This window comes from Petaurus breviceps, unplaced genomic scaffold (genome assembly GCF_028583685.1).
Source record: "Petaurus breviceps papuanus isolate PSGF00001 unplaced genomic scaffold, PetGlider_PUasm1.0 186, whole genome shotgun sequence".
NCBI classification, from domain to species: domain Eukaryota; kingdom Metazoa; phylum Chordata; class Mammalia; order Diprotodontia; family Petauridae; genus Petaurus; species Petaurus breviceps.
Window position 1 is genome coordinate 31,033,232 of NW_027185798.1, and position 23,107 is coordinate 31,056,338.

Sequence of the window (23,107 nt, forward strand, 5' to 3'; positions counted from 1 at the left end):
ACTGTTCCTTTTTCATCCGATCCCCTGAATCCTCATTTCCTCTTCCTAAACATTTAACTAAGGTGTTCTCTAAGGGCCTGTCATTGCCTGCTTTCTCTTTTCTTGTTCTACAGCATCAACCACAGAATCATCTATGTAGGCAACTATGTATTTATCTCTGATCGCTCTTTTGTGCTCCAGATCCAAATCCAGAAGGCATCCAGATTCCTACCTACCCACCAGCATCTTGAATAAAATTCAACATGTCCAAACAGGTCTTTATTAATCTTCCCCCACAAATCTACTCTTTATCATAACTTCATACATTATATCAATGTCAACAGCACTACATCCCATTTAGTCCCAGCACTTGAGACCTGGGGATTATAGCTTCAACTCCTTCCTCTCCCTCATTAGTGACAAACTATCAGTTACTAAGTTTTATCAAATCACAATATCTCTACCTACCATCTTGCTACCCACCCCCTCTCTGCCCCCACTGATACAACCTTATAATATAGGCCTTTATCATCACCTATCTGGACTACTATAATAGCCTTGTAAAAATTCTTTCAGCAGGAAACTTATTTCCCCACCTACCTTCTTACTGCTGCCAAAATAATCTTCCTTATGAACAAATATGGTTGTCACACTTTTGTTTAACATCCTCCAACTGCTTATCAAGTAGACTTCAAACATTTTGCCTTGCATTCAAGATTCTACATTATGTTTAGCCCTGTACTCTTGAACACTTTTATCAAAGATTTTAATAAAAGCACGGATGCCAAGCTTCAGTCTTCATTACCAATTGGCTATTGGATATTGTAGACTAGATGTCCTAGACCATCTTAAATGAGGCTCCCAAAATATAGGTGATGACTGGAATCTCTGCATCTGCAGCCCTGCCTGGAACTGGTCTCAACTCCACAAACAAGATGCCCCTCCCAGGATAAGTTCATCACTCCTAATCTTACCACTATGCTGCTAACTCCCTCCCTCCGCCTCTTCTCTCCTCTGATTAGAGGGTTTGGAAAGCAGAACACCAAACTCCTCCCAATGCCTTCCTTCAGAGATGGCAGAAAATTCCCACTCTGCACCTGTTGCTCTGCTTGGTCTCAACTCCACAGAACAAGATGTCCTCGGTTCTCCAATACATAACCTTTCATGCCCCCTTTTGTGATTGTCTCCCCCACTGGATTTTAAGCTCCTTGAGGGCAGAGACCGTCTTTTTTTAATTAATTGTATCCCCAGTGCTTAGCACAGTCCCTGGCACATAGTAGGTGCTTAATAAATGTTTATTGGAATGGATTCCAGTCATTAAAAGTCTAATAATATAGCCAAAAATCAGGGTTGGGTTTGGTTTTGCCTCTGCAGCATCACACTGCTGACTCAATGAACTTGGAGTCAACTAAGCCTTTTTCACATGAACTGCCATATAGTGATGTTTCCATCCATTCTTTTCTCATACAGTTGATGTCAATTTTTCTAACCTGAGACTGACCTGAAACCCTATTCTATCATGCAAAGTATTACTAAATAAATTCACTCAATTCACAACATTTATTAAATACCTAGGGTGCACAGATGTGCAAAGCACTGTGTTAGCTGATAGAGAAGACCTAAAATTTAGATAAGCTATGGTTCTGGCCCTCTGAACTTAGAGCCTAGTTATTAGACATCCTTCTCAGCTTTGTCATCTGCAATTGTGATAAACAGGCTGTCAACTAGTCAAAAGATTGGAATTATTTTCTACCAACTGCAAGTGAAAAGAAAGCAAGAGCCAGTCAAGAAGGCCAGTGTACCCACCTGATGGAAGAAGTAGGTGACTGCAAGGTCATTGTCATTCAGAAGAATCTCCTCTTCTGTAGTAAAGAGCCATTTGCGGACAGTCAGGCAGGTGCCTGGCACAGCTGATGTGTAGTTCTGGACATAGAGCTTGTGGGGGAATTCATTGGGAGCCAACTTACGTACTACAAGTTAGAGCAAAGACATGAAGCTTATAGAACCAGGGGGAAAAGATACAAATTTTCCTGATTCAGACTGCACAGGCCAAACTGGGGATGGCAAGCTCTTACCCAAATGAGATTAGGGGACCAGCTCAGATCCATCAAGAGGCACTTCAATAGCATAAATATGCATTTGCCCTGACAAAACTGTTTCTCCTACCTTTTCAACTCTTCACAAACTGACTGGCATTTCTGTCCCCATCACCTGAGCAATAGGACCTAGAGTTAACATGCTAATAGCAATAACTGCTTCCAAGTCCTCTCAGTTAGAATATCTGGCTGACTCTTTGGTAAATTACATCCAGCTGCTGTCTACAGAACATATTTAAAGAAAGCCTTTCTTTCATACCGCTAAGGCATTTTCAGACTCTCAGGTTTCAATTCTTAACAAGTTATTTCCACTATTGATGAGTGAGAGGTTCTTTCACCAATGTGGATCCCAAAAGGCACTCTTCAAAATTACTTATCTTCTGAGGAATGCTACTTCCTTTCCCATGCCTGATTGAATGTAAGCACTACAAAAATCACTTTTAATGTCTACAATACCTCTCTAAAGAATAGCCCAGAAAACTTCCTCCTCTTGATTTGCTTTCATCAAAAGATGAAGAATGAAGTTAACCCTTTCCATCTGACAAAATAAAAAACTGAAATCTGTAGAAGAAAAGTAATTTGCCTTACAGGATGGAAGCAAGGTTGGGATTAGAATAGAAGTATCCTGGTGTCCACTTTGGGAGTCTTTTTTCCCCCTTTCAATTCATTTATTTTCTTTTCAGTTCCAAATTTTCTCCTTCCTTCTTCCCTCTCCCCTATTCCCACTGAGAAGGAACAAAACCCATTACAAATATGTATAGCCATGCACAACAAATTCCTACATTAGTTGTGTCCAAAATAAAAAGGAAAGGAAGAAAAAATGAAGAGAAAAGAAAGAAAAAAAGAAAAGATCCTTTAATCTATACTTGGAGTCCATCAATTCTCTACATGGAGGAGAGCAGAATGTTTCATCACAAGTCATCTGGAATTGTGGCTGGACATTGTGCTGGTCAGAGTTACTAAGTTTTAAAAAGCTGGTTATCTTTACAATATTGGTGTTATATAAATTATTCTCCTGTTTCAGGTCACTGAACTTTGCATTAATTCATACAAGTCTTCCCAGGTTTCTTTGAACCCATCCCCTTCATCATTTCTTACAGCACATTAGTATTTCATCACATTCATTTACCATGACATGTTCAGTCATTCCCCAATTAATAGGTATCCCTTCAGTTTCCAAATCTTTGCTACCATAAAGAGCTACTGTAAGTATTTCTTGTATGGGTTCTTTTCCCCTTTCTCTGATCTCTTTAGGGTACAGACCTAGTACCTCTTGAGACCTCTTCCTGCCCTGGTACCCTACTGAGGGCTGACCCTCTTTCAGTCTCTAGGTGCTGGAATGCTTCCTGCTGCTGCTAATGCAGCCATGGCCACCACACCCTCCTCCCCAGTGGTCACCGGCCCCTTCTGTCCACCTCCAAAGCTGCACTAGGCTAGAATATTGACTCTCCCAATAAGAAGTTAGTCTGATGCATTTTCAAGGTCTTTGTCAGGGAGCCAAGCTAAAATGCTTCCTCTCACACCACCATCCTGACTACACTCCTTGGGGGTCTTCATCAAATCATTCTGTCTTCCTTTCTAACCGCTCAAATAATTAATCCATGAGCTATCAAGTTCCTTGTAATCTTAGTCCCATGTGTCTCTATAAGAAGTTCAACAGGGGTGGCTAGGTGGCACAGTGAATAGAGCACTGGTCCTGGAGTCAGGAGGACCTGAGTTCAAATCCGGCCTCAGACACTTAACACAAAAACTAGCTGTGTGACCTTGGGCAAGTCACTTAACCCCAACTGCCCTCCAAAAAGCCAAAAAAAAAAAGTAGTTCAATAGAGCAAACTGACCTAGGAACAAAAAGGAAACAAAATATTTCAGGTGGAAAATAAACTTATTCCCTCGAGTTCTAAGACGTCCAAGACCATGGCCCTATTTGTTGTTTGTCCTTTGTTCTCAAAGACTGGGAAGATGATGCCATGACTTGTAAGAGAATTGGATTTAAGAGAGGGAGGGCTGAGCAAAATCACCAGCCTCACTTTCTCCTCCAGAGCCATCTGGGTCCAATGGCCACAAAGAGATCAGGACGATTAGAGACAGCCACCACAGGCCAATTTAATTGAAGGATGAAGGATCTAATCAACCGACACCCATGTTCTTCCTAACCTTATTCCTGCAACTTCAGGGCTGACAGAGAACAGGACCACACTTAGCAAGAGATTAACATTAAGTAAGAGGGAGTCCTCTGACTTCCTTTCTAATGAGTTACTAGGAAACCCCCATCCCCACCCCATCATGCCTCATTCATTACCTACTGGAAGAATGTTTTTGAAACTTCTCATGCCACCATGCAGAGTTTCTTAGGAGGGAGTTTAGGAATATGAACACGTGTAACAAAATCAAGAGTGTTTTAAGTCAACTTTCCCCTCCTCTGCTGAAAGAAAAGAGATCCCCCCCCCCATCCCAATTAAACTTTGTGGAAAAAGCATTTAGAGTACCAATTAAATTTAAAAACCTACTATCTCCTCTCAGGACTATTCCCCTAGAAGAACAAAGATTTAAATTTTAGTCTGGAAAAAAAAAAGGAGATACAATCTGTGCCTAATACAATCAGGAATAGCAGACAACATGCCACTGTGCCAGAAAGAAATCACTCATTTTCCCTGAGACCCTGAAGAATAATCTCTTTAGAAAGCACAAGTAGCTGAAGTGACCTAACACCTGTGCAGAGGCTGGAGAATGCCTAGGCCTCCAGGGCTATCTGTTCTGCCTGACAAAGGGGATTCCAAATGACCGGATTCCCTTTTCTTTGGGGTACCCCTCTTTGGATGGGTTATTCCAACCTGATGATTTACTAAAAGTTTTTAATCTCAAAGTAAAACACTTCAAATCAGTTGCTGGCACTTACCAAAGGAGTGATTAATCACCTCGAACAAGGCAAAGTAATTCACGGTCGTGCTGTCCATGCCAACCTTTGCTGCTATAGCCTAAAGCACAAGTGGAAGGCCAGGTTAATATGAGGGAAGCTCAACCTGACAAGGCTTAGAATGGGGATGGGGAAAAGCCCCTGGCCAACATAAAAATTCACAGCCGGAAAAATTTAATTCCTAAACACTGAGGTCACATAGTTAAGCTTTGTGTGAACACAAGCACAACTTTTTAGCCATTCAACATAAAGCGCCTTTGGGCAATTGTGATTGTGTTGCTTAAATTGCTTTCTTGGTTTTCCAGGTGTCCCAGATTCCCCTAGTTCCCTTACCTGCCTGGCCTGGCCAAAGTCACTGGGCAGTGAAGTTCCCTAAGAAATCATCACCAAGCACCCTCATGAAAACAGTGAAATGCTAGGGGCAGGCCTCCTTCTCAGGCAACCTGAATGTGAGTAGAAAACTAAATGGGAGGACACTGCACATCACGGCCTCCCCAATGACGTGACAGTCACACACGTTGCCTCTTTCCCCACTCACTTCAACATTCATTCACACTGTTCACATCCAGGACTCCAGGACAAACAGCAGGGGCACCACAGTGCACAGGGCAATGGGCCTGCAGACTCCAGACAACCATCTGTGCGGTCCTGGGAACGCCCCTTCATCTCTGTTTGCCTCAATTATCAACAGTGTCTCCCTCCCAGGGTTGTTGGGAGGATCAAATTGGACAGTATTAGTGACATGTTCAGCATCAGAACAGAGCAGGTGCTTTATGAATGTGTATTCCCTCCCTCTCTTTTCCAAGGCTGACTCTAAGCAAGGGGTCTCAGAAAACAAGGTCATTTCAGCAGAAACAGTGAAAGAAAGCATAAGACAGTTTGTTGCCATCCCTTGTCCATGGTGTGGTCCCCCAGGCAGTGTCAGAGGCAAAGCCCCTGCCACTAATGAGGTAGGTCCTGCACAACAGCCCCATTCATACTTCCCCAAGGATGGTCACAGATGCTTTTGCACTGATGTCGGTAACAGTGTGAGCTCCATTTACCTGATACACCTGGTCTGTGGTGCTGTTCTTTTTAACTCGGACAGTCACAGTGGTGGCGTCTGGCAAAGCCACTCTTAGTTCGACATCAGACACGCCGTTGTAGTTCTGGGGGAAAACGGACAAAGAATGTGTGGCAGCACAACTCATGGGCTGAACTTGTAACTCTCTCTCAGCCTGGAGCACATAAGCTCAACAATAACCTGAACACATAGAAAAAGTAAATCACCATCCTCCGATATAGAAATACAAGAAGTTGTAAAGAGAGGAAACAAAGACATGCTACAAATCAGTAACCTGACCGGTCATGAAGAAGTCCCCTTCAAACTATGGCCAAATTCAATCTCAAGGTCCTTGGAGGAGGGGACCTTAATGAGGTAAGACAGCATGCCTTCCTCCCTCTTAAGTCAGACCCATTCCAGGACCACACAGCCATCCTGGGGTGGGGCAGGGAGAGGGTGGTTTCTGTTTCCTTTTTCCAATCAGTTCAGAGCCCAATACTAAAGTAAGAAAACCTCCAGAGGGAGTTGCTTCAACAAATATTTTTAAACTGCTTGGGTAAGCTAGACTTGATGAAGAGCTATCCATATGACCATGCTTTACCATTAAACAGTGGTTCCTTTGAAGGACTAAGAACTGATATTTGTACATCACAAAATACTGTACAGTTCCCAAACTGTTCTTGTACACATTATCCCATTTAAGATTCACAAACAACCCTGTGAGACAGATGGGTACTACAAATATCGTTATCTCAATTTGAAGAAACTAAAGAGATTAAGTGACTTATTCATAGACATCCAGTAAATTAAAGGTCAAAGGCAGGCTCTGAACCCAGGTCATTCCAACTCCAAGCATAACACTATCTACTATTCCACATTGCTTCAAAAAGGTGAATGAACACTCAAAGATCCAAGCCCTTACATTCATTTGTTCTGACAAAGTATGCTCTCTTGCCCTCCTAAATTCAAAAGGGGCCTTTCTCTACTATAGCTTTTAATGATAATCAACGAATTATTCTACAACTCCATCCTCTAGTTTTTTGTTTGTTTTTGGAAAAAAAAAGAAGGTATGAGTTCCTCACTGCTTTCTGTAGCACTTAATTTTCCTAAGGTTGGCCAGTGAGATTCATTAACTATTAACTCCATATTTGTCTACTATCATAATGCTAGAGGTAGATTAGACAGAATTCACACTGTCTCACTCTTCCTCCAAAGGAGGAACCTGGGGAAGAGGACACAAAACTAATGGGAGGGGCAGGTGTACTGGACACAGCAGAGGGAAGGAGGGGGAAGGAAGCAGGGAGGAAGATGGAAGATCACTGAGAGCTGGGAGGAGGCAGCAGAGAGAGGGCAGGAAATCCCAGTCTCTTCTCCCAAAGCACTCAAAAGGATTCATACTTCTCTGGGCCTCTTCCCCTAACAAAAGTAACGATGCTGTAGAGAACCCCAGCTCTGCAAGTTGGCCAGCCCTTTCTAGAAAATGCTTGAAGCAGCAAGAAGTAGAATATGCTGAGGCCCACAAGCACACCATGGGGAGTACCAGGCCTTTAGGGGAAAAAGAGAAGCCCATCAATGACTGGCCAACAAGGACCTACCAGTCCAAAGACACCAGAGAGCCCAGTAAAGTGATCAGGCAGTTCTTGGAAGCTAATGGTTTGCAAGGCTATAGACAAATTTGGGTACAAGAGGATGTCATGGATGCCACAGTGGAGAGCCAGACTTAAGCAGAGGGACTGACCTGATTTACTTACACTGTGATCTCCTTTGCTGGATCCACCCATTGGGTCCATGAACCCCATGCACTGATGCCCCTTACCCTTTCCTGTCAATGTGATTAGCATATCAACAAGGGCTGTCCCAAGTCACTATAAAAGGAAAAGAAGGTGGGTTAAGGAACCCACAGAGTATTTAGAATAAAAAGTAAGATGGTGTCACTTAGGGCAAAACTAGTGACTTCAATAACAGCTCACCATGCTCATTAATTTGGGCTTTCAAAATACAAACGGTAAAAGCCTTCCAAACATGGAAAAATAAAACTGATATAGAGAATAGAAAGAAAAAAACACTAGTTTTCAGATAAAGTAAGGAAAAGGGGTAGGAAGCTCTTTAAGCTATCCCAAAGAAATTAATCTATGGGTAAAATGAAACTAAAACCTTTAAATTCAAAAGTTTTTGTATCTCTGCATTCAGATTTCTGCATTCTGCATACCTTTTGCCTTCCTTTCTTTTTCTTTAATTTTTTTTTTTTTAGTTTTTCCTCCATCTCTGTCATTTCATTTTTAAAGACTTTTGTTAAGATTGTCTATGAATTCTTTTTAGGCAGATGACCATTTGACATGACTCTCTGAGGTAAAGGGGGGTTTCTTTGCTTCAATATTCTCCTCTGAAAGTGAACTCTGGTCTTCTCTGTTCCCATAATAGCTTTCTATGGTTGGATTCCTTCTCCTTTGCCTGTGCACTTTTGTGGTAATAGCTTAATTTTTGTAATCACCTCTTGCCCTGGGGTGTGGGGGATGGTGCCTCTTGCTCCAGATCTGCAGTTCTCCCCTCTAGCCTGGAACCAAAGCCAAACCTCCAACCTCCTCTAAGTGCCCGCAGCCAGGGGCTTTCTGCCCCACTGCTTCTGCATTCACTGATCGTGTGCTGGTTCCTTCCCGCCCCCACCACTCTTCACAGCACAGCTGTCTCTGGCGTTCCTTCTCAGCAGAGGTTCCTTCCATCTTCCAGGGCTCAAATGACCAACTCCCCTCACTATGTGGGGGTAAAAGTTCCTGTGGCTAGGGCCAAGGCAGCCTCCCAACCTAGCTAACCCTAGGGCTTGCCGCTTGTTGTCCGTTGTGAAAGCAAACCCTAGCCTGGAGGTATTACTCTTCACAGGGCCCAAACCTCATCCTGGAATTTTTCTTCTGATCTTCTCAAATTTTCCCAGGAAGGTCCCTGTTGTGCCCCTATTCTTATTTATTTTTACTAAAGAAAGTCTGAATCTTCCTAAAGTTAATACATGGAAGGGAGGAGTCACAGGAAAGAGGAAGTTGAAGACCCTATACCCACCTTAGAACTGGGGCACAGGCCCCCAAAAGTGTAACCTCTAGCTAGGGAAAGCTATGAACAGCTGGGAATCATTTTTCCTTTGTATTCCTTTTTGGCTTTGGCTTCCATCACATTTAATGAGTACCTGTCTCAGTATTCTAAGCCAGGTCACTTACTAAGGATGGAAAGCCCTCACCGTGCTATGTGACCTCTCTGGGCCTCAATTCATTCATCTATAAAGATAGAAGAAAGGACTGAATCTGCCTAACACACCACTGTGAGCATCAAATGACAGCAAGCACTTTGTCAACCTGACCATGTAGCAATTATTACATGAAAGGCATCATGGCGAAGCAGAAAGAGCTCTGGTCTTGGAGGGATCGAGTTCTGGACTCAAACCCACCCAACTGGGGATCTTGGGCAAGTCACTTGCCTCCTGCCTCAGTAAGAAGGTATACCTACCTCCCTGGGGAGTTGTATCAAACAGAGAGAGCATGACTATATGCCTACTCTTGTGTGAGGTGTCAAAGGGAATCTCAAGGTACAACCCACACTCATCAACAAGAGCTAACAATCTTGGTGGAAAAATGAGACACGTATGGACTTTTAGAGGGCTGCGGGGGAAACACTAGACGAGTGACTGTAAGGAAGTCTCAGTGAGGAAACCCCTCGACCTGTGCAGATCAGAACCTGCTCTGCCCTGGGGAGCCTCAGATATGCCTGTGGACATGGAGAGGTTAAGGGACTTACCCAGGGTCACACTGCCAGCATGTGTCGGAGACTGGACTTGAACCTCAGGTCTTCCTGATTCCAAGACCAGCTCTCTTATCTACCATGCCACAGCTGCCTCTTAATAAAATAATCAGAAAATATGGAATATATATTTTCCACTAAAATCCTACTCTAAAACTTTATTATGACAAAGGTATGATACTGATTTCCATTTCTTAAAGGTAATGCCAGTAGAGCGTTTTTCTTTTTAACTGTAATATTCCTTTTTGGTTTCTATCACATTTAGTGAGTGGCAGCTATGACCAAAGGGGAGAAGATTCCGGCAGGGGACAGGTAAGGTACTGCATTTTTGTCATTCAAAGACTAGCCCAGCAAAGTTCAGAGAAGCAGGTCACCAGAAGACTGGCCACCTGATGATTAACTGGGGAGACGGGGGGGAGGGGGTCACAAAAACTCATGATGACTGTCTCTCTTAAGATTTTCTTGGATGAATACCCCCACCAATAGAATTACAGGTCTGCTGAAGTACTAGACACATGCACAGTTGCTGCTAATACATTCAAATAATAATCAGTACGGTGAAGAGGACAGTATAAAACGAGGTACTAAAGGTGTGATGCAGACAAAAAGAAAGGTCTATATGGTCTACAGTTGTCAAGGAAGGCTTCATGGGTGTGGGGCTTGAGGTGAGCCTTAAAGAGCGAGCAGGAGTAGGAGGCTGGAGTAGTCTAGTATTTTTATGGCAATTATTATAACCCAAAACTGTTATGAATTTTTAAAAAGGACAGATAGTCACTGGGGAGGCTGTCAACCTACCTCATCTGACTCCGAGAGGAACTCTTGCATGATGTCACTCTCACCAATAACTCGTATGGAACACACTATAGGACACAAAGACAGAGCTTGGTATGAGGCTCTGAATCTCAACGGTAAAAACAACCAAGAAGGCACTTGGGTTTTGTTATGAGGCAGCTTTAGCAGGTGAGGCCGTGAGGTGGGAGCCCCACCCTGGCTGGCACAGGGAACATTAGGGATGAATGTGGAGCTCTCAGTTGGCAGAAATGTAGGCCTATCTATATGGCTCAGAGAAGTTCTGAACAGAAAGAAATTGAAATGAGGTAAGTCTAACTTTTCTATCCTTTGTTAGCTATTAATGAGCTAAAACAAGAGGGCTCAGAGAATGGGAAAAACTAATCCAAGATAAAATTGAAAAAATGAGGAGCAAAAGTCAATTTCAGCCGTGAACAAGGCTGCAGCCAGAGAACCACAGGCATTCAAAGCTGCTCTGTACAAGCATGCCAGCCAATTGAGTGTGTTGTCGAGCACATCCTTGCACCTGACTTTCTCTTCAAAGCAAAGAAAAATCACTCCTTGATCTAAAGAAGATAATTTCCTGACTCACTCTCATGTGGCTGGTAAAATTACCCTGATGATTTACTCCAATTCGATTAGGAAACTGAATTTGTGAGGCTTTTCTATCAATTCTAAGGCCTCATTCTATGCCTCAATTTAACCCTTTCATGTTTCCCAAGAGCCCCATTTGGAAGCTTTTCCATTTTAGAAAAATGACAATGGTGATGGAAGGGATTCACCACCTTCTACAGAGATTTTTCCTCTAAGATAACAATTCACTGTAGAAGTAAAAAAAGAAAACCCCAAAAGAAAAAATCCGAACTAGGTCAGTTCTTGTACAAGGATAAAAAAACTACCATTTACTAAATAAGACCATTATTCTAGCAATTCTTTAACTAAAGCTTAAGAGGAAAATCTAGTACACAGCTAGCAAACTCTGCAATTCTATCTACCACAGTGGGGGTGGGGTGAAGCAGCCTGGGACACAGGACAGGGCAGAAGTAGGAAGTAAAGGGAGGGACATGTTAAAAAAAAAAAAAGGCAAAGAATTGCTTTATAGGGAATGTTGACTGAGGGCAATAAGGGCTACTCTAATGGAGATCCACAGTGTCTCAAAGAAAAGCACTTTCCCCTTGCAGAACCAAACTGTGTATCTGATTGCGTGCATATGTGTGTGTTTGTTGGCAAATAATATAACAAAGGTCCTTCATGCATTAAAAACAAATTGTGTGTGTGTTGTTGTTAAGTATTTGGCAAGCTAATAAAAGGACACTGTTAATCACAACACTGAGCAGGCATCTCTGTCACACTTCAAAGCTCCCATCGTTAAATCTAGTTCAGAAATATGCTACAGCATATATAACTTATATCAAATTGCTTACTGTTTTAGAAAGAGGGGAGGGGAGGGAGAAAAATCTGGAATGCTAAAAATTGTCTTTATGTATAATTGGAAAAAATTAAATACTATTTTAAAAAAATGTGCTACAAGCTCATTTTCCCTGGAGGCCACTGCCCACAGACTAGGGAGCTAGCTATAGAAAGCTCATCTGGGGTGCGTGGAAGCACCAAGGTGACCCTAAGTAAGCTATGTAGAAGCTCTGGACATGTGCCCTGACAATCAACTACCTTTCTCCAGGTACTCCTCCAACCCACGACGTCGAGCATCCAGCTGCTGCTCTGATAATGAGAACGGCCACTTCCCTGGCAGGCGAGGAAATGTAAAGTTGGCAAACTCTCGTTTAAGGTTCTGGTGCAGAATTGCAAATTCCCGGTACCGCTTAGAGCACAGCTGCCTTCCCGCCATGTAAACATTGTACACCTGGTAAGAGGAAAGCAAAAGAAAATGCATTTATTATAAAAGCAAAAAGCAGTTATGTCAGGGTTGGATTGGTGTTGGCTACATCCACCCTGCCTAGTGCTAGTCACCAACAGTGTTTTCTATATGAAGGGTAGGCTTTTGATTCCTTTACAATGTGGGATCAGTCCCAATCACAACAATAAAACCTACGTCAGTGATCTTTTCTCAGTCTTCATTTCCCAACATTTGATACTGCTTGACCACCTTCTTTTTGTTTTATTCTTTTTCATCTCTTGGCTTCACAGAATCTTAGGGGGGTGGGCCAGAACCATCTTCAAAGACCATGTGGTCCAACCTTTTCCATACTAGTCATACATGTACTTTTTCAAGGTTCTCTTCCTACTTCTGATTGTCCCATTTGGAACCCTTCCTTCCCCTCCTATTCCCTTAATGAATATTAAGGGAAAAACATATATAAATATTAAGGCAACTCACACTGGTCTGCCCTTGGGTCTATGTTCTCCCTCTAATCTCCTGATTGCCTTTACTTCCATAGTTTCAATTATCCTCCATGCACATGACCTTCAAAATCTACCATGAGAGATATACTCCCACATTCCCAACTTTATGCTGGGCATCTCCATGAGAAAGTGTCATGCTGGCAGCTCAAACTCAACACACACAAAACTGAATCCACATCCCCCCCTATATCTGCTCCTTTTACCTTCTCTGTACTCTTGATATTACCACTACTTTCCAGGTTACCAATGCTTGAAATTGGAATCCTCTTTGACTCTTCCTTCTCCCTCACTCCTCACACCCAATCAGTTGCCAAGTTCTATTAATTCTGATTCTGAAATCTCTCTCAAAGCCTCTTCTCTCCTTTCTACTCCACAGACCACCTCCTTAATGCAGACCTTCAATCATCTCTTTTCTAGACAATTACGAGGGCCTCCTAACTGGTTTCCCTGCCTCCAGTCTCTCCCATTCACTCTTCATTCTACTACCAAAGGAATCTCCTTAAGATCCAGGTCCAATTGAGTCATGTCCCTGGCTCACAGGCCTTCAGTGGCTGCCCCAAAAAACATGCAGATGTTTTCAGTCATTTAAGGTTCTCCAAAACCCAGTTCTGTTCCAGTCTTCCCAGCCTATTCCACACTATTAACGACAATTACTCCATATCATTACAAGTCATTCTCTGATTTAGTCTTGTCCTCTCTCAGTTCTCCGCATTTGCAAAGGTCATTCATTCCTTGTGCTTGGAATGGACTTCCTCACACCTTGAGACCTGTTGAAATCCCTTTCCCTCAAGCTGAAGTGCCAATTCCTAGACTTCACCGATCTACTCAGTGCCTGCCATGCAACTCAACAGATGCTTGAATTTAAATGACATAATAAGAATTATTTTCTTGTGTGGCTTGTAAAATAGCTCTGGAGACAATTCTGTAAGTTTAAAAAGTTTTGAGTAGTGGTAACATGGTTAAGTATATTACCTCCCAAAATGACTTACTTTGAAAGACATAGCTCATTTGGGCATTAAATTTCTGGTATATTCTACAAAAAGCCAGGCCCATTACTTGGTGGTCACACTTCATGTAATAAGCAAGAACTTGGTAAACAGGCCTTGATACAGTTTTATCTTAAAGATCATGTAAGAATATCTAGTTCTACAACCTGATTCAATTACCTAGTCAATTCTTGAAAATCTCAAAAGATTATACAAATTCCTTTGGAGAAGACTATTCCAGAATTCTACAATTCCAACTTTTTTTTGCTTTTTTTTTTTTGGAGTGGGGAGGGCAGAGCAATTGGGGTTAAGTAACTTGCCCAAAGTCACAGGGCTAGTAAGTGTTAAGTGTCAGAAGACAGATTTGAACTCAGGTCCTCCTGACTCAAGGGCTGACTCACTGCACCACCTAGCCAGCCCAACAATCCCAACTTTTAACTTAACTATAAACTACTCCAGTGCAGGAAGGATTTATAGCTAATTTTGTCTTATAATCAAATCCTTATGTGCTTAGTAAAATGTCACTGTTCCACATATGTGTTAACAGATGATAAGGATAGTGATTGTTAAGTTATTGATATTCAGGAATGCTTAATTCCTAAAATTATCTGTTCCCCAAGAGATTATGGACATCTTTTAATCAAATTCAAAAAGCAAAGCAAGCCTACCAGTTTTATCTGAGGGCTAAAAGGTACTTACTCAAGAATCCTGATGAAAGACTTTCAGACAAGTATGTTCCTCAGTTTATGGATTACCAATTAAGTCACCAAAAGAGGGGATGATCTGTCTGCCACAAAGTAATAAGCACAGTCAGAAAGAGCTGAGGACCACATCTAAAACCTGATCCTTGTATTAGCTTTCTTCACAGGCTAACTGACCATAGAAGGCAACTCAAATCACATTCTGCATAGGCTGGATCCTTCCAGCTGCTAGGACCAGCCCCACTAGTTAGCTATTCGCTGCTCTTTACAAACCAGGCACCTACACATGGGGAGGTTGGCTTTCCTATATAAGACATGGGAGGAGGGAAATCTGTCTCCCTTTGGTCTATATCCTCAGCATCCAGCCGCCCAGCACACAAAAAGCATTTTTTAACAAAGGTTTGCTGACTAACATGGACCAGGGCCTCTGACTCCAAATCCAGGGCTCTCCACTTTGCACATTTTCTTTCCTGTCTTAACTTAGTTCCAAAAAATGAAGATGCAAATTGAGGCCTTTATGTTATCAAGTGAACCATTTTTTTAAGAGCCTTCCCTTTTCCCCCCCTTTGTATGTATAGTACTTAGCACAGTATATGACATACAACAGGTTGTTGTGGTGGTGGTTGTAGTTGTTACTGTTCAATCATGTTCATCTTGAAGTGACCCTGCAGACTTCTTTTCCATAGGGTTTTCTTGGCAAAGATACTGGAGTGATTTGCCATTTCCTTCTCCAGTGTGTACCCATTTTACAGATGAGGAACTGGGGCAAAGAGGGGCTAAGTGACTTGCCCAGAGTCACAGTCAGTGTTTGAGGCTGCATTTGAACTCAGATCTTCCTTACTCTAAGACCAGTGCTCTATTCACTGCAACACCAATTAATAATAAATGCTTACTGATTCATTCCTCAAGTCACCCTTCTTTGTTTCCACTTTCAAAATTAAAATAAAGTCTAGTTAACAGCTCTATGTGATCTCCACTTGCACCACTTTTGTAGTATTGGAAATTCTAGCAATTGCAACAAGACAGGAAAAATATTAGAAAAATTAATATTAGAAATAAAGAGGTAAAAATAGCAAATCAACTGCTTCAACCAAAAAAAAATTCAAAGTGATGAGTCCAGCAAAATCAGAGGATATGAAATTAGCCCACAAAATCATCTGTATCCCTTAGCAATGATTAAAAAATAATAGTGACGGGCAGCTAGGAAGCACAGTGAATAGAGCACCAGCCCTGGAGTCAGGAGGACCTGAGTTCAAATCTGACCCCAGATACTTAATACTTACTATGTGACCTTGGGCCAGTCATTTAACCCCAATTTCCCTGTCTTCCCCCCTCCAAAAAGCAAAATAATAATAATAATAATGAAAAGAAACCCCACTTACAACAACAAAAACCATCACATATTTGGGAATTAACCTATCTAGAAATAAAAATTACCTTTGTAAGGACAGTTCTAAAACTACAATGACCAAAAAGGGAAGACAAATAAACTCAATGTTCATGAATAGGTCAGATTAATATAGTAAAAATGACAATACTTCCTAAATAAATTTATGTTTTTAATGTAACACCAATCAAAACACCAAATGGCTTTTTTATACCACTAAACTAAAACATACTGAAATGTATATGGAAAAATAAGTAGAAAAGAAAATCATGGGGGTGGCCTTGGTGGCTCAGTGAATAGAGCACTGGCCCTAGAGTCAGGAGGACCTGAGTTCCTATCTGGCCTCAAACATTTAACACTGTCTAGCCATGTGACCTTGGGCAAGTCACTTAACCCCTGCCCCCCCCAAAAAAAAAGGCAAAAAAAGAAAAAGAAAATCATGGACAAAATTAAGCAAAAAGTTGATAGAGATGATCTTGTGTTCTCTAGATTTCGAAACATACTGCGAAAGGGATTATCAGAACCAGAAATATCAAACACAGCCCACCACACTCCCTAAGATGGCTCAACCAGATTGAAATATAACTGGGAAATATTTAACAAAATAAATAAAAATACAATAAAACATAGATTATATTGATAAGTGATTCTCTAGGTTCATAAATAACTTTCTATTCACTACCTCATCCTGCTGACTTTCTAAAAAAAGATTAGATAAAGTAACGAATCCTTTCTCCAGCTTCTATCTAATCAATATACTCGGGAAAATTGTTCAGTAAATTGGTGGGAAATAGATTTAGACCTCCACCTTACACTACATACTCCCAATGAATTGCAGTTGGATGATGGACAAACATATAAAAAGGAAGTTAACAAAAAAAAAAAAGAGAAGAAAACAGAATAAAATATTGCTTTAACTGTGGAGGGAAATAAGCCTTTTCAATTCAACAAACAATCATTAAGGAAAGATTAATGACAATCAACATAAAAAATTTCTGAACAAAAACAAAAGAAAAAAATAAATTGGAGATATTTATAGCAAATAAGACACGTAAATTTGATATCTAAAACATACAGTATCTGTTAAAAAGTCACAGCGGTAAATTAGCAATGATGTATAAATTGTCAGATGATATGGACATATGAATAATGTTTTCGAGAGAAAACATTATTAATAAATTACCTAAAAGAATGATCACTTTCACTAATAATAATCAAAGAGATGTAAATTAAAACAATTTTGTGGTGCCACCTCCCACCCACCAAATTGACAAAAATAATTAAAAGTAATGCAACAATACTAGTGGGGTTGTAGAAAACAGGTATATTCATTCATTTGCTGGTGAAACTGGAAATTTATTGGATCCTTTTGGAGAAAACCTGACAGTACAAATAGTTACAAAAATAAACATACCCCTTTACCCAATAAACCTGTTGTAAATTTAGCTTGATTGTGTTATCAAAAGCAAAAAAAGGGAAGGTTTCTGCTTTTAAAAATTCATAGTAGCATTAATATATGGAAATATATGCATGTGTGTGCATGTATACATATATATATGTATATATATTTTTGCTGCAATATAATATAACAACAAGAACAGTCCATCAGCCAGCAAATGTTATTTAAGCATTTATTATGTCCCAGACTGAATTTGGAAAGGGGGGAGAGAAGGCTGCTCCCAACGACAGTCACCTCCATATAAAAGTTGCCTGGCAAGATCACAGTCTTCTGTATCACATCCTCTCATTAGGCATCTGAAATACCCTTGGCCCAAGCTGGGCCATGCGGCTATTGCTCACTTCACCAGTTCCACATTTTCTGGGTCAATGGCTGTTCAATATCACGACACCATCCTCTTCCTCACTTTCACCCTCCACAGGAGGATCAATCAGGTGTGCAGCCCCAAGACCTGTCCCAATGGTGTCAGCTCTACTTCCTTCTGCACAGGCTCAGAGGCTAGTATGATAATCTGTTAGGCTGGCTACTTGACGCTACAGTTCCCTGTTCTGCTGTGATGCCCGAAAGCTGCTAGATTTTCATTCTGGTTTGGGAATATTTGTTCCATCTTTTCTCTTTCTTAAATAGATGTTACTGATCTTCTGTTTTTACATCATATAGGTTTCCCCCTTATGCCCTTCCTTTCCCCCTACCTAAGAACTATCCCTTATAAACAAAGAATTAAAAGAAAGAAAATATGAATAAATTCAGGAAAACCAAATGAAATATCAAAATAATCTGATGTCATATGCAATATTTCACACACAACCTACCTCTACAAAGGAGCAACCAGTGGTGTCTTTTCCTTTCTTTTCTTTGGGGTCAAATCTGTTCTTCAGAATTTCTCTTTTTAAAAAGTTTTTATTTATGTTTTCTGTTTCTTTCATTATCATAGTTTCCCAAGTATCTCTCTTTTCCCCTACCCCTCCCAAAAAAACATTCCATATGACAAACTATTTTTAGAGAGGAAAAAAGTCTGCAGAACTGATACATAGAAAAACTCCAAAAACATTATCCAATGTATAACACCTGTGGATCTCCCACCTCCACAAAGTAGGTAGGTTAGAGGTATCCTCTCATATCTCTTCATTCAAGACTTGCTTGATCTTTATAATTTTGCAACAGTGACTTTTTGGTGTGTATTTTCATTTATGTTATAGTCACTGTGTATTTTGTTTCCTTGGCTCCAATTACTTCACTCTGCATCAGTTCATACAGATCTTTCCATATCTCTCTGTATTCATCACACAGGCCATTTCTTATAGTGAAGTAATATTCCATTACATTCAATTTGTTTAGCCATTCCCCAACAAATGGTTATCTACTTTGTTTCCAACTGTTCCAAAAAGTGCTGCTATGAATATTTTAGTGTATACAGGGACTTTCTTTTTTATCAATGGCTTCCTTGTGGTATAAGCTGAATAAAAGTCTCTGATTCAAAGAGCATGGATATTTAGTCACTTATTTGCATAATTTCAAATTGCTTTCCAAATTGGCTGTTATTATTTCATAGCTCCACCAACAATGTATTAGTGTGCTTATCTTTCCATAATTCCTCTAACAACACACAACCATTTGTCATCTTTGCAAATTTGCAAGGTGTGAGGTGAAACTTGAGGATTGTTTTGATTTCCATTTTTCTTATTATTAGTGATTTGGAGTATTCTTTTACATGGTTGTGAATACTTTGCAATTCTTTTGAGAAGTGTGTTCATATCCCTTTGAACACTTATAGAATTGGAAATGGCTATTAAACTCAATTATTTATTCACTTATTTCTTGTTTTTGTGTATCTTGGATGCCAACCCCTTATCAGAGAGCTTTGACACAGATTTTTTTCCCCCATTCAACTACCTCCCTTCTTATCTGAGGTATATTAATTTTGTCTGTGCAGAATCTTTTTTTATTTTCATGTAATACAATATCTATTTTGTTTTTTGTAATTGCCTCTATCTCTTGTTTGGTTAAGAATACATCTCCTTCCCACAAATGTGGGAAGTATTATGATGTTTCTCTTTTGATTTTTTTTTTATGGAATGATATTCACATCACATATCTACTTAGCATGCACTATAGAACATGGTGTAAGTATTGATTTAAACCTAATTTCTTTAGTGTTCTTAGTTTTGTTGGCATATAACTGCTCATAATGCGTTCTGATTATTCTGTCTTCTGATTTTGTTGTGATTTCACTGCTCATTTGCTATTTTAAAGATTTTTTTACTCCCTTAATCAGATTAACTGTTTATCAATTTTATTAGTCTTTTCAAAGAACCAGCTTTGTTTTATTGTTTCCATGGGGTTTTTTGCTTCTAATTTATCTAATTTGCCTCTAACTTTTAATCCCCTCTTTTGTGCTTACTTTAGATTTGCTTGTTTTTTGGCTTTATAATTTTTTTTAAATGCCTATTCAGTTCATCAATCCTCTCTTTTTCTGCTCCATTAATATATGTTTGCAGGAATAGGATTTTTCCCGAAGGTTGCTTTAGCTGTATGCCAGAAATTCTGGTGTGTTGTTTCATCATTATAATTTTCTTTTACATGGTTATTGCTTCTATGATTTGTTCTTTGGCCCACTCATTATTTAAAATTTCATTTTTAAGTCTCTATTTGGCTCTATATTTTGTTTGTGGTCCCTAAACCCATTAACATTTTTATTATATTATTGTTTCTAAAGGATCTATTAACTATTTCTGCCTTTTTACACTTGTTTGCAATATATTTGTCCCCTAAGTACATGGTCAATTTTTGTAAAAGTTCCATGTCATACTAAAAAACATGCGTAGTTTTTGTAGTCTTATTTAAAAGATATCATAAGTCTAGCTCTAGCTTCCACAGCAATTTATTCAGTTCCATATTCTCCTTTTGTTATTTTTCAGTTAGATTTACCTAAAACTGAGAGAGATTGAAGTTTTCTGTCACTATCGTGTCACTGTCTATGTCTTCTTGTAGCTCGGACAGTGCTTCCTTTATGAATTTGGATACTAAGGCATTTCAAGGGTCAAAGTTTAAAACCGATGGAGATTTGTTGTCCACAGCTCTTTTCAGTAGTTTCCTTGTTTTGTGTTTTTTTTAACATTTGCTCTTGCTTTATCAGATAGCATGATGGCAACTGTTGCTTTTTTGGATTCACTTGATACATTGAAAAGTTTTTTCCATTCTCTGTTTTATTTTGTGTATATCTTTGTTTTTTAAATGTTTCTTACAAGCAACAGATCACATAACTGTGTTTTCTCATCCAATATCACTCTTTTTATTTTTATTGAATTGTTTCATTCACTCACATTTAAAATCATGAGAGTTTGGTTTATATTTTCCTCCATCTTTCTCTAACATTGGAGTTTTCACAAGTTTATGATCATTTTCCCTCTCGTCTCCTGTAAACACAGTACTATGTTGTTTCAGTTACTTTACCTTCATCTCTTTTAAGGTGGCGGTATTCCCATGATTCTCTTCTCTCTATCCCTGATCCCCTCCTCCTATGTTACCCCTTCTCCCTTTGGGGTTTTGATTATTTCCTTTTCCTCTCTTGATTTTATCTGGTTACATAATTCTTTCCCCCTCTTTTTTCCTCTCAGTCAAGTAGATTCCCCCTTCTTCTTTTCCCCTTGAGCTACTCATTTTATTAGTTTTTTTTATTTCATTTTTGAGTCCCTTTTCAAAAGAAATTTCTTTCGCTCCATTATCCATCCTTTCCATCTATTCTAGATGGAAATATTCTCTGATTTATGACTCCCATAATTAAGTCTCTGATTAGGTATCCCAGCCTTGATCTATTCTCTCCCCTGGTTACCTTTTTTCCCCATCTGCCTCAAAATCTTCTCCTTTAGGGCATGCCCTCCCACCCTCCTGGTCATCAGTTGTCCCCAAGAATTACCACTCTCCTCCTCTCAAGGTGGGTAAAGTGAACTTTTCAGGTACCAAATGCCACTCACCACATAGGGCACAAGGTTCCAATTTCCCTTCACAGACCTTTTCTCTTCACCCATAGGAGCATTCATCAGTGGACCTCTCTCCCACCATCCAGGTAAGGCCTCCTTCCTTACCTCCACCACTTTTCAATCCTTCCCCTTTCCTCCTCAACCTCCCCTGCAAGCTCTTTCTCTTACTGAGACCACAGGGGTCAAGTCCCCCTCACTTTAAGCATTCAATTTGACTTCAGCACATTATACATTCCTTTCTATTCCCCTGATCTCCTCCAATGTTGTAACATAGTCCCACAAAAGAAAAAAAAACATTAATTTACCTGTAAGCAGAATGTCACCATGTTCTGTCCTTAAAGACCCAGGCCCACCTCTTCACTCTTACCTCCACCAGACTTCTGCCTTCACCCCTCTCTCTCCTTGTGCACATTTAGAAAGAAGTCTCCTACTGGTCTTTCTGCTGTCATTCTGTGGCTGTTGCTATACTTGCTTCCTGCATTTATTTACTCCTGCATTTCTGCTGAGGGGGTGTTCTAGAGGCAAATAATCTATTCAGCTCTTTTTTCCTGAGCATCCATCTTTTCCATTTATAGTCAAGTTCAGGTTAGCAAGACAGGTAACATTTAGCTGTATCCTGAGCTCCACTGCTCTTCAGAACACATAGTTTCATTCCCTGCTATGTTTTCTAGTGGAAGCAGAACAGTCTTGTGTTACCTCTATTTCCTTTCCTTCATATTTGAAGGTCTTTCTCCCAATTCGCTTGCAGAACTTGTTTCTGAATTGATTTGTTAAATTTAACCATTCTGTTTCTTGGAGTTTGCACAAAGTCTTGGGTGTTTTTTTCTGGATGTGATCTATTTTGGTATTTCATTTTTATGTTCAAAAATTCTGGGCAATTATCCTCTATTATTTTCTGCCTTATGTGTTAAGGTCTTTTGTCCTGTTGTGTTCTTCTGGGAGATCATTAGGTTGTCTCTGTGCATCCTGTCTTGAAGATTTGTATGTTTTCCTTACATAGTGAGCATATTTTCTTTTAATGGTATTATTTTCTGCTTCCCTTCTTCTAGATTTGTTCTTCCTTTCTGTATATTTACATTCCCAATCTACTGACACTTGCCATCACAAATTTTTCTCTTCTGCACATTATTTTTGCTATACATGTTATAAATTCTGTTTTCATGATTCTTGTTTCTCTTTTGAACCACTCAGTTGTGTTTGTGCATGTTATGGTTCCATGTTCTCACATTCCACAGGGTCTTCTGTTTTTATCAAGTGTTGGATCATTTTCCTTTGTATTTCCTTTGCAGTATTTATTCACTGATACCCGAACTCATTGATGAGATCTGAAGGTTACTTTTCCTTCTGCTGTCAATGTTTTCCTTGTTGGTCCATCTGCATAAATTCAAAGTCTTCAAGTTTTCTTCTTCTTGAAATCTTTGGTAATTTCAATTTTTTCCCTTATTGCTCACTTTCTAACTCTCTCCCTTTCAATGGTGGATCTCAAAGGCTGGATATCAAAGCATCTCAGCCTCCTCCCATTTTTGGCAATTCACAGTTCACCAACCTAGGTCTCTGCCCCAAGTGACTTAGGAAAGAACTGGCCCTAGTTGTATGCTGAACTCTTTCCCTAAGGTTTAGTGGAATGCTG

The 23,107-nt window shown here is 40.1% G+C and overlaps 1 protein-coding gene across 2 annotated transcripts in view; it reads right to left on the reverse strand.

Moving 5' to 3' along the window:
- Window positions 1–23,107, reverse strand: part of SNX27 (sorting nexin 27) — a 72,995-nt gene that overhangs the window by 11,595 nt on the left and 38,293 nt on the right. For both annotated transcript variants that reach the window (XM_069090001.1, XM_069090000.1), the window contains exons 3-7: window positions 12,272–12,464; window positions 10,610–10,674; window positions 6,033–6,137; window positions 4,972–5,050; window positions 1,786–1,949 (exon numbers count right to left, since the gene is read on the reverse strand). In XM_069090001.1, coding sequence (XP_068946102.1) covers window positions 1,786–1,949; window positions 4,972–5,050; window positions 6,033–6,137; window positions 10,610–10,674; window positions 12,272–12,464 — 606 coding nt within the window. The remainder of the gene's footprint in view (window positions 1–1,785; window positions 1,950–4,971; window positions 5,051–6,032; window positions 6,138–10,609; window positions 10,675–12,271; window positions 12,465–23,107) is intronic.